The following is an 18,451-nucleotide window of genomic DNA, read 5'->3' as shown; positions in this document are numbered from 1 at the left end:
GTCCTTGCAGTACTTCAAGGGGGTTTATAAGAAAAATGGGGACAGACTTTTTAGCAGGGCCTCTTGCAGTAGGACAAAGCATAATGGTTTTAAATTCAAAGATGGTACATTCAGACTAGATGGAAAGAAGAAATGTTTTGTGATGAGGGTGATGAAACACTGGAACAGGTTGCCCAGAGAGGCTGTAGATGCCCCATCCTGGCATTCCTGACAACAGCCAAGGCCAGCTTGGACAGGGCCCTGCTCATTGCAGGAAGGTGTGGATTAAATGGCCTGTGAAGACCCCTTCCTACACAAACTGTTCTATGATTCTATGAAAACCAAACAACTTTGATTGACTGCAGTGGGAGCTTCAGTTGTGTTCATTTAAATGTGAGTGGCTTTTATCTGCTAATTGAATCTTAGTCCAAAAAACCCCTGATAGTTACAGCCAGTGGTCAACAGGACAATGAACTCCCTGTGCAATTTCTCTGAAAGGGCTAACACAATCCATTCATTAAGGAACAATAGGGTATTTCTGCTGGAGTACTTGTGCAGTATTATATGTGACAGCAAGTTAATGGGTACAGTTAAGGAAAAAGAGTAAAATAGATCTAAATAGTTAATTTTTTTCTTCACAGGTAAAGCTCCACTTAGTAAACTGAGGAACAGAATTTGGTAATAGACTCTTCACAGTAGCTAACAGTGGTATGGTAACTTTTAAGACAAGTAATGGAAATTAAAAACATATAACTAATTAATCTAAATTTAAGTGAAGTTGGTTAACAGTTGAGGCAACTTGTAGTTTATCTTCCAAAGCAGAAATTAGTCACTGAATTCAAATGCAACTATCACATCTGAAGCAGAAATGTAACCCTTTTGTTCTGTAAGACTGAAGAAGGTCAGTCTCTATCACCAGTCTCAGCAGGTAGGCTGGCAGATAGCAGACCTTATTGCCTGAATGTGGTATTGTGCTTTGAAATGTATTACACCAATTTGGGATATTTGTTGTGCCTTTTAAAGGTTGCTTTTCAAAAGAGAACTCCTTCAAAAAAAGCCTTTAGGTAAAATAAGCGTTAAAGTTAAGATGACACAAAGGTCCTCTTTGATTTGTTGGATCTTTGGCTGTGGCACATATTTGGAAATGGAATGTCAGCTTTACACTGTTGCATGTTCTGTTTTGATTTTTAATCATATATGTTTTTTTCCTTACTTTTTTTTAGTGGCTGGTAGTTAAATAGTGTTGATAGCCACTCTCGGGGCGCTGTGTTTTAGATCTGTGGTGAGAACAGTGCTGATGGTTGTCTGTAGCTAGTGCTGCAGCTATTGCTGTACAATGTTTGCACAGTCAGGAACTGGCCAAGGCCCACCTGTGAAGGTTATGAGTGATTGCTTTTGCATTGCTTGTTAGATACCTCTTTATCTTCTCCCATTTCTCCTTTGCTTGCTAAACAATTTTGTCTTGGCCCAAGAGTTTTCCTGCTATTCCTTTTTCCCCTCTAGGGTTAGAGTGGAGGAATGAGATTGAGAGTGGCTCTGTGGGGCTTGGTTGCCTGCCAGGGTTAGCCCACAACAGTATTTTACGTGTATATACATGTGTGTATAGATTTATAAATACATGCATCTATAAAATATGTCTTTCATATTTATGGTCCTAAAGGGAAATTAAAATCTTCATGCTTTGCTGAGTAAATTAAACTTTCTTGTACACAAATGGGAGATTATTCGAAAGTGGTTTAGATCAATGCGTTAGGAGACAAGGGTAAGATCTTTCTCATTTTCTTACAACTCTGTAGATTATTCTTATCTTCATTGGAGTGATTGTACAAGTGAAAATAATTAGACTGACTGGAAAATAAATGCTTTATTATCCAATTATTCATTTAATTATTCAACATGAATAATTAGGAGGGTGCACGACAGCTTGCTCGCTACTAAAGAAAGATCAGCTTTTGAGTATTTTCTCTAGTGGACTGTTCAATGGCAAGCAGACCAAAATCTTCCATCAGAAAAATATGAACTTGGATACACAAGATAAAGAATAATTTTGTGCATTTAGAATAGAGGTTTCAAAGTGATCTCTATATGATAGCCATGAAATAGGTCATATTCTTATATATTACTACCAAGTGTCATTACAGATCTTCGGACCCCACAGTTCAAATATTATGTGTATCAGCTTTACAGCCATGAGTAAAAATGCTCTTTTTCTTTTAATCAGGATGAAAATAATACAGAAAATGCTGTCAGTTCTTCAGATGCTGAGAAACAGGATTCTCCTCCACCAAAGCCTCCACGGACCCGCAGGTAGTTAACTGTGTTCCTATACTATTTTAAGCTGAAAGATGAATAAAAGGTAGAATAAAGCTACTGATACCATAAAGACTTAAGATTAATATCTTGTGCTTATAAATAGAAATATACATAATGCAAATATAAGTCTTGTAATTGACTCTAAATATAAGCTACAGTATCTCTGTGAAGTCTGTGTTTAAATATACCTGCCTTACGATGATTATCTGTGAGTAGACACATTTACTAGTCAGATATGTTAGATCTACTTGTGTTTTAATTCTGCTGGGTGATAGTAGCAAAACAAACTTAAAGTAGCTTCAAATAATGACTGAACCCTCATTTTTGGAGACAAAACCATAATGAAACCATTTATTCTAGAAAAATCTCAGACAAGTACTGCTTTTGACTGGAGTATAGCAACCAAATACTGTTATTATTGAGAAGAAGAATTGGTCTCACCTGTGCTTTCATTAAGCAGAGGAAAATCATCTCTAAGTCTTAATAACTGCTAGACAAAGCTTTGCAGAAGCCAAAAGTAAATCTGAACCAACAGACTCATGAACCTAAAATGGGTACCCAACCCAAGCATTAAGACAGCTAAAGAAGCAACTCTCCTGAACTCGGTGTCCGAGTCCTCCAGCTGGTTTGTAGAGAGCTTATAGCAGCCTTTGGCATTTGATCTTGCCTGTGTTGCATTGCCTGCAGTTAAATAGACATGTGGTGAGCACTTGGGCTTCCTAAAGTTGTCAAATGACAAGAAACCACTAGCTAGTTGATATTCTTGCATAACATTTAGGCATAATTAAAGTATAATTCCGTTAAAACGAAGAAAAGAGATGGAAGTAAATTGGGGCTTTTTACAAGCAAATTGCATGGTTGGTGCTATGTAGGCAATATATTTTTTACCTTATTCAGGTTGATGGTAATGTGATTGTATTCAATTGTGTAGATTAAGATGATGACAGAGGAATCAGTTAACCTGTGTTTGTGATGAGTTCCCAGCTCTTGAAACTTCATCACTGAGCTTAGAAATATGATTTCAGTCCAACAGATGATTTCCTTACTAGTGTTTCTTGAAATAATCTTAGGTGTACCTTAGTTTTTATCATCTTTATATATTCATGTAGCATTAACATATGTATAATTCATGTCATTCATGTTTAAGCACACATCTGTCTTATCTGCGCTGCATTGTTCTATACTTGCTGCATTCAGTTAAAATCTTTTAATCTCTCCTTAAAACCTAGGGTTTTTTTGCCTGTTTCCATAAAATCATACTTTCCCATCTGCCAGCAGTGGCAGGCAGATTGGTTTCTTAGAGGTGAATAAACAGAAGCTTTTAGCAAAGCTGTTGTCTTTCTAAAATGGAGATGATTTTTGAAAAACAATTAATTAAACTCCTCCTGGAAGATGCTTCTGAGGAAGGACTTTATTTGCTATTAGTCACATCTGCTCAAAATACCCACTAATGAGCATGTTTTTTTCTTGATGTGGGGGGTAATTTTACAAATCTGCAGCCTGATTCAGTCAGGACATAGAGCCAGGTTTTGTGTATTGTGGATGTTTTGGCATAGATTAACATCCTTTTCCTGGGGAGGATGGGAGAGCAGAATCAGTGAAACATTCTAATTTAATCCCCATATGCACAAGGAAACATTTTTGGGTTGCCAGCCAAATGTGTACTTGAGTTTTACAGGCAGTGTCTCTGAAAAAGTTACAAACAAGTTGCTAAAGCTACTATTTTGGAAAAGAAATAAGGCTTTTACATTCTTTATTGTCTATATTGTAAATGGCTTTATAATGTGTATTTAGTAAAGCAAACTGCATTTTTCTAAGGGAAGGTTTAACGTTTGCTTTGCTTTCTTAGAGAGGTATAATTAATCCTTTTAGTACTTGCTCTCGCCTGGGAATGTATTGGTAAAGGAGTGATATTTTCTAGGCTGCTTTTGTCTTCTTGGAAGTTAGAAGTATCTTTAGGATATTGTTATTATATTGGTATTAAATTGGTATTTTATTTCCTTAGGTCACCATGAAGCATCTAGCTGTACTTGTTTTTATGGAGGTTTTGGAATTGTATTGCCTTCCAATCTTTTATCACCTTGTAATGTTTTAATATAATTAAACTTGCAGTACAGTGTGTGAGTGTAGTCATTTAGCTTAATGTCTCTCTCCATTTGATGTCAACATAAAAGAAATTCTAATATTACTCCTTGATTATTACAGAGGTAAACAGGAATGACTCATTAGTGCATCCATCAGCACCTTATCCTAGAAATTGCTTGGCTTGGCAGTTGATGATCACTTCTTGTGAAAGTCACCTTTCTTTAGAGGACTTAAAGGGATGGAAAGTCTTCGTTAGACATGTTTTAATTGTTTTCAGGTAAAAGTAGGAAGAGGGCATAAGTAAGGTTTAACTTTGTTAGATAAAAGACTACAAAACCTCAAGTTTTAAGTTTATGGTTTAAGACTGTACTTGATTTTAAGTGACTGATGTGTCAGAATTCACAGGAAGCATCTTAATACCTTTAAGTATTAGTCCTTGGAAGGTTTGTGTGCTTAGTAGTTGATTCTGAAGTATTTGGGAAAAGAGGTGGTTTATTTTAGTCAGGCTTGGTTACAAAAAGTGCTTTATTTTCAAGTTCAAATGCAGTTTGAAATCAAAGCATAAACTTAGACATAAAGTTGTAAAAAGCAAAGATGATTTAACAGCTGTTTTGTATGCAGTGTAATAAAGAGCTATGTGCTGCTGTCTGAAGGAGAAAAGGTGAAATACTGTAGCAGTTGAACTTCTCATCAGATTCTGTTTGGACTTCAGTCTAATGATAGTAAATATATTTCCAGGGTTATGTGATATTCTTTTTCATTTCAAGCCCTGCAAACCATCTCTATCTCCTGCAAAGCTAGGATAAAACTCATTGATGGGTGTTACTTCTTTGTTAATTGTCTCAAATTTGTATGCCACAATTACAAAAAACAAAAAGCCTTGGTAAGTAAATTTGAAGAGGTAAATTCACCAGCTGATTATTTTCATTAATTCATTGTACTTTTATAGAAATTATTTGTAGTACATTTGCAACACTGTCACTCACTGACCTGCAGCTTTTCTTTCACGTGGATGGCAGTGATTTAACGCCAAAGTAGAATAATGTGGTTGTCTAACTTCAGCCTGCTTATGTTGAGTTTAATTTTCCTATCCTAATTATGAGGGAGGATGTAGAGCTTGGTATCTATTTTTGGTTGCTCATAGCAGCTGCATTCCATGACCTTGGCATCACTCTCTTTTATTTGAAACACCCTACAGTATGCTGCATAGAATAACCATGGATTACTTAAGGGTTTTTTTCTTTTGAACACTGGCCAAGTTTCATTTAAATCTGAACTCATTGTGTGCAGTTTTAATAATATAGCTTTTTTCCACTAGGAGTGGAATGGATTAGATTTTGAAATGTTCTAAAAATTTATAATGTGTTGTAGTGAAAGCAATAAATGTATTTTTTCATGTGTACATTTTTAGTTAAAAGCTATGGGAAGTTTTTTTGTTTATTATTTTCTTTTTTCTTTGACAAATTATAGTTCTTTTGACAAATTGTGAGTAATTGCTACTATAACAAATAATTTTAAAAAGTTGTTATTGCCTAATTGATGGTTTACCTGACACCTGAGAAGCCACTGGCACTAGGGCACTGCATCAGCTGCTCAGGCTGTGCAGCAATAAGTGTGTAAAAAAGCTGCCTCAATCACCCGGGGAAATTCCATATCCAGCTGTAAATGAGGAAATGCTGAGGTATTGGCACTGCAAGATAATCAGGAGCAGTTTTATCTGAAGAGGTACTTGAAGGCTGAGTCATGACAAAGCTTTCTATTTTTATATTACACGGTGAGATTTTGCAACTGTATGTGTTTATTTAAAGGTGTCCTACAGGGAAGTTTACTTCTCTTACGTGAATGGCCTGGCTTTCTTTGGTTCACTGACTCTTTTCTGTCTCAGTATCCTCTTTTATGAGATTTCTCTTAGTGTCCTGGTATTTTTAAAAAATATGGCCTTACTGTCTCCTGTTGTTTTCAACAGTATTAGTAGTTCATTTTCAGATAATTTTTGGCCTCTTGGGGCAGAAATGTCTCTGGAGCACAGCTGTTGAAGGACATGCCCAAAGGTACCATTATGCAGCAGCACAAAATGCACGAGATTCACGAGACTTCTGGGAAAACCTACTGCCAAACAGATCTTCTGAATGTGTTCCTATCCTAATATTTCTGCAGAAACAGTATTTGCAATGCAGAACGTGTGAAATAGTAATAGGAATACTAAAAATGTCAGTAAAATGGAAAAAATGTTACCTATTGGCATCTATTTCCTAATTTAAAGGGAAAAAATATGTTAGAGTTCTATTTAAACATCTCAATTGATGAGGATAGATATACTTCAATATTAATAAAGCAAAGAATGATTTTGGCAAATAATTTCTCATTTCTTCACTGTAATCTCTCATCTAAGAATGAAGGAATGACATTTAATTTCAAATGTAATGGGGGATATTGTAGTAGTTCTGTTGAGATGTGTAGGAGGAAGTTATTTCATCAACTTCTGGGCTGCTGATTTGTGTAGCATTTTCTGTATCATCAGTTCTATGGATACATCTAAGGGAACTGTTTGAATACATGTGAGACTCTGTTTACCAGTGGATCAAAGGGTAGAGTGATTTTATCGAACAGTAATTGGTGAAGAACTTAATGAATTTTTATTGGTATTGTGGACCTATAACCTTGTTATAGCTAGTTTAATGCTAATTTACTCCTTTAGCTAATTATAATGCTTAATATTAGGTCTGTATCAGATAAGAAATTAGTTTTGCTGATGGAAAATAACTCTGGGTCAGGAAAATCAGGTCAATAAGGGAAAACCATGATTTTTCAGTAGGAGGATTTAATGGAGATTACTGATGAGCATCACAGCTCATGAAAGGGGGCATGTAAACATTTGTGCAAGTGTACTCAACTGTCTCCCTCCTTGTGTTCCCCTCCCCATTTGTAACAGAGGAGAGAAATCCAAGAGGAGGGAATTCTCTAGTCCTTAGTGTGTGTTAAATTGGAGCAAAACTAATGTCCCCCGCTTTCCTGTCTTATCTTAACTAATTCAGGCAAACAACTTTTTCTCAAGCTTACTCATTTTTCAACATCTAGAGGCAAGAGTTCCCAAATTACTTCTGTTAAATTGCTTTGACATGCTTTGTATTTCTCCTGTTTTAATGTAAAGAAAAACAGCAATATACAAGTGCAGGGAGGAGAGGAGGAGAAGGAATTTGAGGCCTAACACTTTGTGACAGGAGTCAGGCAGAGAATAGAAGAGACACCAAGAACTGCAAGGGGATCTGGGGTTTTCCAGATACAGGAACTTGTAGAAGATAATTTGGAAGCTGGGAAGCTTGCAGTACTTCAGGGGGCTAGGATTTTCACAAACTGAGAATCCAAATGGTTCTCTTTAGTATGGAATCCCTTGTATAAAGATTTTAGTTCTGCAACCCATACGGCTATAGCTTGGTGCTAACAAGGTCACAAGGATGAAACACATGCTGTAGCCTGTCCCAAGTCAGGTATGCTTTTAATTCTCTACATGACTCAATTGTGAGACAGTCCCTGGGATTTTTTTGTTTTTCCTATATGTCATGATAGTCTTAAGAATTTGCACTCGGTGAGTCCATCTCAGGCATGGGCTTGGAAGCAGGGGAGCCAAAGGAGTGCTTTGATTTTGCTCATTATGTGGCATGCAGAGAAATAATGAGAGCCTGTCTGGTGGCTTTCTCTTGTAAAACTTTCACAGAGTTCTTGTGCAATTGTGTGGTCCTTATGCTGGAGGGTCTCATGGAAGCAGAGTATAGGGGCAGAGTAGAATTCCCTCCTTCCATGTGCTGGCCATGCTGCTTTGGATGCAGCCCAGGACACGGTTGGTTTTTGGACTGTTTGTTGGTTTCTGCACACTGCTGGACCATGTCCAGTCTCTCCTCCTCCAGCACCCCCAAGTCCTTCTCCACAAGCCTGCTCTCGGTCTGTTTGACCCCCCAGTCTGTGTGGATGCTGGGGGTTTCCCCAACCCAGGTGCAGCACCTTGCACTTGGCTTTGTTGAACCTGAGGATGATCTCATGGGCGCACTTCTCAAGCTCGTCCAGATCCTCCTGGATTTTTAAAGGAATGGAAATCATAAAAATGCCTTCATCAGTTATGCTAAATGTTTGTAGTCAACTACTCTGCATCTAATCTGACCATATGCTTGAAGAACTTCTCCTTTTAAATAGATTGAGATGAACTGCAATTGTAAGTTCTGTGGCCCCGCTAATATGCACTGTAATTTGGATCATAAATTCTACTGGGAATATTTTTTTATGTTGTATGTACCTCATGTTGGCTAAATTTGGTTTGCAAGTAAGCAGAGACTATCAAATACACAAACATAAGAATAAAATCCTCTTGGGCATGTACAGAATAATAAAATTGAAGGAGGATATTCACTGTTAAGTGGGCTGTAAGGATTTTTTTTTTTAATAGAAATCTTTCTTGGTCTTATTGAAATTTGAATTCCTTATGTTAAGTTTCTCAGAGCCACTGAAGGAAAAAAGTAGTGAAATGCTGCCACAAGAGGGCCTGTCTTGCAATGTCTTTGCAAAATGCTTCTGGGAAAGGATGTGAGCAATCTTTGAACTATTAGTGAGGATTAGCTGTGGCCTGAATTAATGTCTTTGTGATATTCTGAAAGACTTTTGAATGTGTTGACTTAATTCTTGCCTACCCCACTAGCCATATTTTATAACCGCTGTCTGCATGCAATGGAAGCTCTGTGTGAAGTTTGATGTTGGTATTACAGCATTAACTACTGCAATGGGAGATGGATAAATACCTAAAATCTTGTCAAAATCCAGAAAACTTAGACAATTATGTCTTGGTTGTTTTGCAGTTGCCTTGTAGAAGGAGATGCTAAAGAAGAAATCTTGCAGCCTCCAGAGCCTCAGCCAGTGCCACCAATCCTAACACCATCTCCCCCATCAGCTTATCCAACAGTCACTACGGTGTGGCAGGACAATGACAGATACCATCCAAAGCCAGTTTTGCACATGGTTTCATCAGAGCATTCAACAGACCTCAACGAGAATTATAATAAGTCCACAGAACATTCAGGGAAGAACGAACCCAGCGAACACACAGAGAAGAGGCTGGAGCGCAACTTAAGTTTTGAGATCAAGAAGGTGCCTCTTCAGGAGGGACCACGAAGCTTTGATGGGAACTCCCTGTTGAACAGGGGACATGCAATTAAAATTAAGCCTGTGTCATCCTGTGTAATTGATAAGAGCTTTAAACCACAGGAACAGATTTCAGGGGATTCATTTGTAGATGGTTCTCAAAACTCATGTATGGAATACAGCATGCCACAGTCTAACACAGCCTTAATATCTTCACCAGAAAGTCCACAGACTCAGCAGGTGTCTGATACCCCACCTAGACCAGATCGTCTGCCTCTGACAGAAAAGGGACACGCCACGTGGTCACTACATGGGCCTGAAAATGCGCTGCGTACATCCGTGTCGGAAGAGTTGTCTTCAGACACCTTGTGTCACGGTGTTAAAACTCTGTCTCTAGTATCAAACACCCCAGCTGAACATCCTTCCAGTGATACTGTTGATCATACTCCTCTTTCTGTTCGAGCACCCCTCTGTTTTACTAATCCTCTCCATGCAGATGATTCTGACACGGATGAGGTGGACTTCGACAGAGCCATGAGTGAAAGCGCGTCCAATGTGTCAACCGCAAGTGCCACAGTCTCTGCTGCCACTAACAGTGAAAACATTTCTGCCAGAAAAGTATTGCCAATGTCTATTGCTAGGCAAGACTTAACAGCTGTAACATGTTCTGAAGATGGCAAAGGTAGGTTTCACTGAGGTTCAGAAGTGCTGCTCTTTATCTAGCTGCATCTGTCAAGTTGGACAACATAAATTTTTTTGCAATGCAATTTTCTAAATGTAAATTTAATCAGTGAAGTATGGCAGCTTCAGAGAGGGCACAACTCTTTTGCTGACAGCTTTCAGTTTGCATGCAAGCTATTTTTGGTATAAAGTACTACAGACCATGATTAGTTGCTTCAAAAGCTGTACTGTGAGCTTTATTGTAAGCATTTGTTTAATTCTTTATTTATAATGCCTTCCTGTAGGTTTGTATGTAATTGTAGGTTTCTATGTTATTATTTAGTGCATATTTTTTCTCTATGCCCAGTTTCATGGAAGTGTCTATAATAATTGGGGGTTGACTAGTCAAAGCATTTTCAACAGGCTTGTGCAAATCCATAACAATTTCATGCTTATTGGTTGATGTGCTGTTCCTAAAAATGTAGATGTAACCTCATTCACTGCGTTGGTCTTTGAAGTTGCTCATGATTTGGGTCATGCATTTCAATAGTCTTGTAAACATTTAGCTGTGCTTTCCTCTTTTTCTGTACATGGCTGGGGTGACAAGCTAATATGGATGTTCACTGAAAATCCAAGTTATGCTTATATTAGCGCTTTGAAAATTATTTAGTGGCTTTTTATTTTTACTACTTTTTTTGCGGGTTTTTTGTTTTTGTGAAAGTTAGCAAGTTAGAACATCATTTATAGAAAGCAAAAAGGTCCCAAATTATGCAGGTGCAGATTTCAGTTAGGCTGGCGCAGTTAGAGCAGATGGAGGACAGAGCTGGGAAGAACAGAGGCCTTGGTGTAACTGCTTGTTGTGCAAAGCCCAACAAAACAAGAAGTAAGGCTGTGGAGCTGAAGGAAGAACATGAACTTCTGGATCCAGCTCAGACTTCTGTACTTGGAGCTGCTTACAGTGATGGCCTCACCTCAGGAGTCTGCACAGACTTCATGACTTTCTGAGGTGAAATGGGGCTCAGTGTATGATGCAAGATGCAGAACCAGCTGAATTGAGAATACTGGCTTTGTGAACTGAATGTTCACCAAGAGCCATGTATCTGAGAGATGTGAACGCGTTTTGCAGCCTTAAAAACAATCTGTTTCTGTAGATCTTGATAAAGATCTTCAGATATTGTGAATTGTATCTACAGATCTGTAGATTTTGGGACATTGTATAAACACAGACAACACTTGCACATACCAGTATATTTTTAACACTGTGACTTAAAAGATGCTCTGCAGAGCTGACAAAGTTGTTTTGTCATAGTTATTACAACTTTGCAAGCAATTCTCCTTGGATTTGTTTTATATATTTTCAGGCTACTGTATTATTTCTTTTAGCCAGAATTTTCTTTTTCTTTCCCAGAGAAACCATTGTTTATCACTGTTTGGAAATTATCACCTCTCTGTGCATCTCATTATGTAGATGCTATAAGAACATGCAAATAAAATAAGTGGTATGTCATAAATATGATAAAGAATTGGAGAAATGTCACTCTAGAATTTGTTTCATGTAATTGTGTATCAGAAACGTCTTGAAATAACAGTACAGCTCTTGTGCTGCTGGTATGTTGATGATTTCACAGGAATTGATTAAAATTCTAGCATTAATTTTTTTATCATTCATCTCTTGTTAATAAGGGTGTATCTCTTCCCTGTTTGGATGATAGTGAACACTTTGCATTTTACGTTCTGGTTGCAGGTCTTGTAATCCCTCTGGGACTTAAGAATATAGGGTTAGATAGCTTTGCACCAGTGATCCTAAACCGTGTTTACAGTGGCTTTCTCATTTTCATACTGGCTCAGGACTCTTCTGCCTGAAGCTGGGAAAGTGGCTGCAATCATCAATGAAAGTTGTCTGAACTTACCAGCACCCTAGTTGCCTAACCATAACTGCTGACTGCATGATCTTACCACACAGTTGAAGTCTCTTTTTCATTCAAATGAAGTGAGAAGTAGTTGTACCCTGAGGCAAAAGGAAAAAAAAAATAAGCACAAAGAGAACAATAAAACAGCAACACCACCAAAACAAAACCCTAAAAACTCACTTCCAATTAGTGCATATCCATGGTGACTTTATTTGGTTTTATAGAGGCCCTTTCTGTTAATGAAGGTGTTCTTGTGCTGTACAGTAAACCTGAGATGGAGCAGGTCTCAGAAGTCACTTGGAAGACCATGGCTTGTAGAACTTGATGGAATTCTGTCCCTGCAGCAGCTGGGCATGCTGGCAGCTCCAGCTTCGTGGCTTTATTAGTGGAAATGTGTCTTTGTATTTTTGAATCCTTGGTAGAATGCAATTGTCAAATCAGATTTCTTATGGCGGCAGCTACCTTAAATTGTTTTAAACCTTTAATTACTACTTTAAATTTCTTAGCAGGTCAAAGAGGGGCTTTTGCTGCCAGAACAGCTTGTGTAAATATACTCCTGGGAGGTGAGAGGGAACAGACTGGGTACAGCATGTGGTACTGGCATCAACAGTAGCCATCACCTCTGGCTCCTATATACCCTTCTCCCTAGTAAACCTTGCACTAGGCTGTTTAACCATTTCAGTGGTGGGGGAGCCAGGGGGCCTCAACATGGATCTGGTGTGCAAAACTGAGACCTGAAATAATGAACAAAAAGTATTTACTGGAGATACTGAGGTTCTTTTTTTCCTCCAAATTATTTAGACTGAAAAAGTGGTTTTGTTTTCTTGCTTGCATAATACACAAACTGATCCTACGCCCTTAATGTGAAGTTACTGTTGTTAGATTAATTTGCTCCACAGTGTTATTGTGGCAAACCAAAATGTTTTATAATACTTGGAGCAAATTTTTCTTTTGCTTTTTATACCAAGCTTAGGATGATCTCATATATGAAAAGATCAACTTCTAAAAGTCTAGGAGAAAAATCTATGTTTTTTAACTTCTCTAAATGTCATATTTGATTTAGATGCTGATGCTAGTGAAGATTCCTCTCCCCCGCTCCCAGAAAGAACACCAGAATCATTTGTATTAGCAAGTGAACAGAGTGAGTTTTTGATGTTTGGTGATAATTGGAGATAATGTGAAGAGCATGTCAGTATTGTATTTGAGTATCCCTGATTTTTGGTTAGTCTGTTGGAGCAAATTGTAAAATGGAATGAAATCTAGCAGCAGTTTATTTTGAGGTTTAACTTTTACACACCCTTGAACACAGAGAAATTATTTTTCATTTTCTGACTGAACATGGTGTTATAGGATATTTGAGTAATTGGAGACTTCAATGTTAATAGAGCTGGTTTTCAATCTGAAGAGTATGGAAATGAAATGATATAGTGGGGAAATGCAGTACAGGTAGGGAATTTCCCAGCTATTTTAATTTCCTACTGCTCCTAGGTAGGGAATGAGTATGCACATTAACAGTGTTTATCTGATTTCCCTTTCTTGGGCAAAGGAAAGATGATGATACTTTATTCTGCACTGCATGTATTGAACAAGCCCAGTTTGTCAAGTTTAATGTAGCTCACTCTGAGTGTGTCAAAAGGGTAACTGCAAGAGAAAGCTGACACTTACAGATGATATACTCCTATTGTCATAGTTAATTCATCAATGTAGTAATGGCAGAATACAAAATAGATGCATTGAAATTAGTGATAAATTAGGTTAATGCTTGGTACCTTTCAGAAAACTGAAAATTATGTAGTTATTTACTTAGACTTTTTTTTAGTGTCATTTTGAAATTCAAAAATTTTGGCCCAAGTAGTTAACCTAGGTATTTTCAGCATGAAAATGCTGAAGTTTTTAAATGTTCTTTGAGCATCATGAACATAGGTAGTTCAGAATCAGTGATGCTTTCTTTGGATATTATGGACCTGCTGCTTTTCTGTGACTACACAAGGAACAAAGCTGTTTTCTTTTAAAAAAAAAAAAAAAAAAAATCTCTCCAGGACTGGAGTCACTAAAACCACTTCCAATTTGTTTGTCTTTTTGCACGATGTCAGTAAAGGACTGGTGTAGCTGTCTGGTCCTGACTTGTATGTTTACTTAGGAGATCTGAAAAACACACACTATTACTGCCTAGCTGATGTAATAGAAGTTCTAAGTTGTCCTTGAAAAGGAAGCCAATTCCCCTGTTGATTAGGAACCCCCAAAGGAACAAAATGGACATCCACAATGCAAGCCCTGTATTCTTGTGCTTTGAATTATATTGTGGCATTTTGCCTTTTCTGGAGCACTTACATGTAAAGAGATTTTCATGTTTTTACAGGCATTTAATCTAAAAAAAAAAAAAGTTTACAGCACATTTCTAATACTATGTACTTACTGCACTAATGCCTCATTGTGAGGAGAGCTGAAGTATGTTGAGTTGATTTAATTCTTCCTAGGCACGCCCTTGCCGAAGCCAGTTCTGATTGCACAGTCGGAGTGGAGCGTGTTGCGTGATCAGCACCTGCCTGAGCAAACAGCCTCCACAGTAAGTGCAGCAGACAAGTCTGTACTAATCAGTTATTTCTGGTTTGGTTGGGAGCTACATATGAAAGTAAAATACATACTTGTGAGAAGATGCAGCTGTTGGTCATCTATAACGGCCCAGTTTTACCTCTGCCTGAGCTGCTGAATTGATGTCAAGAGCATGTTTTCTTTCCAAGAAAATTATCTGGTTTTGTAAGGTCAGCAATACTTTTAAAAGGAGTAATCCTAAATATATGTTAAACTATAGCCTTAAGAGTGTAAATATGCTGCTTTTAGGGAGCTTGCTGTCTGCCCTTAATGGATCCTAGGCCAGTTCAAACTGGAATAGAACTGCAGTTGCTCATCTAACCTGTAGCAGGGGCTCGGCCCAGGCTAACCAGAGCTGGGTCTTGAAAACCTCCAGAGATGGACATGTATCATCTGTGGGTTGCCTGTTTCACTGCCTGAAAATGGTTTTCCCTTATGTTTATATTTATTTTAAACAAACCATTTTTGCCCATCAGATTTCACTTTTCACTCATCTAGCTCACAGTCATCCTGCATGAACAGCTGGCAAAACTTTAAAAGCATACAAGTCCTTTTTACATTTGTCACTTTTTTTCATGTGCCCCTAGTATCTAGCTTAAAATTATGACAAAAAAGATAGATGTCAATTTTCAGGGACTGTAAATGTAGTGTGAGAACTAACCTACTTAAATTTCCAAATAAGTTGCAGTGTCATATTTTCAAATTTTTAATAAATGCTAGGGTTCTAATAGTAAATTCTCATACTAACTATGGTAGCATTTTTTGTCAATGTTGAGTCAAGTCAAGAACATAGAGGCAAGTATTTCCATGGATGCTACATGGTTTTGGTGATGTTTTCATAATTGTAAATTTTTTACTTTCTTTTAGATTTTAGAAGTGGCTTGAGTAATTATTTTTATATATATATCTCTCATTAACAGGGTTTGAAAACAACTTCACCTATACTACCTGGTAAGTGGTGGAAAAGTTTTCCTAATTTTTTTTTTCAAAATACTTTTTTCCTGCAGAACAAAAATTTGCCTCAACTTGGTATTTGTTCTGAAGATAACTAAATATATAGTCAAATATATTATACTAAACATATTGTTACCTATGATGTCTAAGCACCTTTAGTTTAGAAAAAACATGAACAGATGCCTTTATGTTGATGTATTAGATGGCAGAGTGAGCTTTTGCTATAAATAGATGCTTTGTGGGATTTTAGCTATCCATACAAAGTAATACAAATTAATAATCCAGATTTGGAAAGCAGGAATATGTTGCTGTCACTGAACATCCACTTCATAAACAGTTTTCAGGTATCACTTTTAGGAAATGAGAAATTTGCTTTCAAAGCTTTATTTTTGTAAATAATATTTGCTGCCAGTTGTTTTCTGGACTGTAATGACAAGTGGCATTGCCACAGTGGTGACTATGTGAATGTTACAGTGAGGGGTTTGTGTGTTTTCCAGATTGTCCTGAACGAAGCAACAAAACACCAACTGACATTTTACCTCAGATTTCTTTTTCTGGTTCCACTGATACAAGAGGTCAAATTTCAGAATTTCCTGCAGAAGTAACAGATATTGGTAATTACAATTCTTTCAAAATATAATCACTAGATGACTGAACCAGGAGATTCACTATCAGTGCTGGTTTGAGTAGCTGCTACTACTGCCTCCTTCCAACTTGCTGAGATGCAGAACCCAAATGAGCCTGCCTAGTCTCTTCAGCAGTACTGCAGGAGTTTTGCCCAGAATAAATGACTAAATAATTCTTCACTTTGAAAAAAACCTGGTGTATAAAACACAGAATTTGTCAAATGGGTTCTTATATTTGTAAAGCACTGAAAACTTCCAGAAATAACTGATAACTGCTTAGGTATGCAGACAAGGAAAAAAAAAGCTAACAAAGACTGTAATATTGTATTTATTGAAAAGTACTTTACAGTGAAGCTTAAGTACTGAACTATAATGGTATACAAATTCTTGTGCCTTCAGAATTCCTTTTATTACAAAGTTGTTTTCTAGCCCTGAGAGTAAATCTATTCTGTAAGAGATGAAGGCATGTCTTAGTGATCTGACTGCTTCCAGCCTTTGTGAGCCTGTGTTGTCCCAGCCAACAGAAGTATTAAATGCATTTCTTTCCTTAGGTTTTGGTAACCGCTGTGCAAAGCCCAGAGGACCAAGAGAGCCACCCTCAGAATGGACATGATCCAAGAACCAATGGACACATACTATTGATAAATTATACTGGAAAATTCAAGTGCCACTGAGAGCTAGAGAAATAGTGTTCCACTTTCCTGGGGGGTGACTAACACAGAGCAGTGTAGATCTAACTATCAATGGTACATTCTTGCAGTGCATCCCACGCAAAACCTGACACATGGTTCACAACAGTGGATTCCAGTATTACAACCTTTTGCTGGGGCCATCTACCTGCCTTACTACACTTAGAAGAAAGTATTACATATGATTTATTTTGTAACTTCAAGTATTATTGCCTTAATGTCTTTTAACCCTGTTACACGCTGCTTGTAGACATATGTTAATATAGTAATACTTTTGACAGATTGTGTTTATGGACTACTTTTTGCTAACATTTGATTATCATGTATGCATTATTTTGTATATGTACAGGGCAAGTAAGTATATAATTTGATAAAGTTGCAATCATAAAATATTAACAGAAGATGTAAGAAATCTCTGCATGATCTAAATTTTTGTGTACCTTATTTGTAAGTTATTTGCCCTGAAGTTTTAGAAAATAGTTTCTGGGGTTTTTTACAAAAATTGCTGGACACACACAGCCAGAATTGCAGGTTAGCAGAGATAAAGATTGTAATGCATTTTGTAAATTGTAAGCAAAAGGTTATTTTTATATTATATACTGTTTAATTGTCAGACCTGATTTGTTCTGGTTTTCATCTAGTCATGGAGATTCAGTAAGTGCCTTGGAACAGTATTGAATTCTCTTAGCCTGTGTATAATATTTCAGTGTTTTGAGTTCATCTGAAATTAGATTATCAAAAATATTTGTATGTTTCTTAGTATATTTGACCTGCCAGTAAAAGACAAACCATTTTACATTATCAACACTCCTTAGTTTTCATTTTAATGTTTCATCAGTTGCAATCTTTAGAAAGTTCATCTCTATCACCTTTCTATGTAGTAGGATTTTACGGTTTTAATATGGCATGTTTCTAATTTTGGAAAACCAGAACACACTGGTAAAAGGACTGTTTCAATACCACTGTCTTCTCTTACAGATGGGGAATACAATTTATGTTGTTCAGCAACTCTGTATGTAAGAAAGCAACTTATATGAAGGTTCACCTGGAGCCCTTGCAGCTACACTGTATCTTGGCAATATATTATGTCAAGAATTAATCCTTATAAGGATTCCTTACATAAACTTTTCTGTAATACAATCTTTAAATTAAAGAAAGTAAAAATCTCACTCTGGGTGTTTTTACTCTTAGAAAAGAAATCTGTGTCCAAAAGCAAAATGTAACAGAGTGAAGGATGGCAGTCTGGCTTAGTTTACAGATCTCATACTTGAACAGCACACTGACACTCAGAACCTTATTTTTAGTAACTACTTTAAAAGTTCTGGCTAGCAACAATGCCAGACAAGCAAAGAACGTTTAGAAGAAAATGTTCATTTTAGGTAGTGAAAATATATTAATCTGAACTTTAGCTGAAAGCATTCTGATTGACTACTTGTACCTTTAGTGTCTCTGCTAAAAGAGAGCTAATGCCCCGATAGCAAGTCTGTTGTAACTTCCTGAAGGTACATAACTTGCA

General features: G+C 37.1%; 1 protein-coding gene across 2 annotated transcripts in view; it reads left to right on the top strand.

The window, feature by feature from the left end:
- The window catches only part of LOC131592025 (tyrosine-protein phosphatase non-receptor type 12-like), a 69,825-nt gene extending 51,721 nt beyond the window's left edge, over positions 1-18,104 (top strand). The window contains exons 12-18 of one of the 2 annotated variants that reach the window (XM_058863262.1): positions 2,201-2,286; positions 9,222-10,186; positions 13,138-13,215; positions 14,552-14,640; positions 15,587-15,617; positions 16,118-16,234; positions 16,798-18,104. In XM_058863262.1, the coding sequence (XP_058719245.1) occupies positions 2,201-2,286; positions 9,222-10,186; positions 13,138-13,215; positions 14,552-14,640; positions 15,587-15,617; positions 16,118-16,234; positions 16,798-16,859 (1,428 nt within the window). In that variant the 3' untranslated portion in view covers positions 16,860-18,104. The remainder of the gene's footprint in view (positions 1-2,200; positions 2,287-9,221; positions 10,187-13,137; positions 13,216-14,551; positions 14,641-15,586; positions 15,618-16,117; positions 16,235-16,797) is intronic. The other variant, XM_058863263.1, reaches the window with a different exon arrangement.
- Positions 18,105-18,451: the final 347 nt, after the last annotated feature.

Source organism: Poecile atricapillus, chromosome W (genome assembly GCF_030490865.1).
Source record: "Poecile atricapillus isolate bPoeAtr1 chromosome W, bPoeAtr1.hap1, whole genome shotgun sequence".
Classification (NCBI taxonomy): Eukaryota; Metazoa; Chordata; class Aves; order Passeriformes; family Paridae; genus Poecile; species Poecile atricapillus.
The sequence above is the reverse complement of the archived record's forward strand: the minus strand, read 5'-3'. Positions and strand labels throughout refer to the sequence as shown.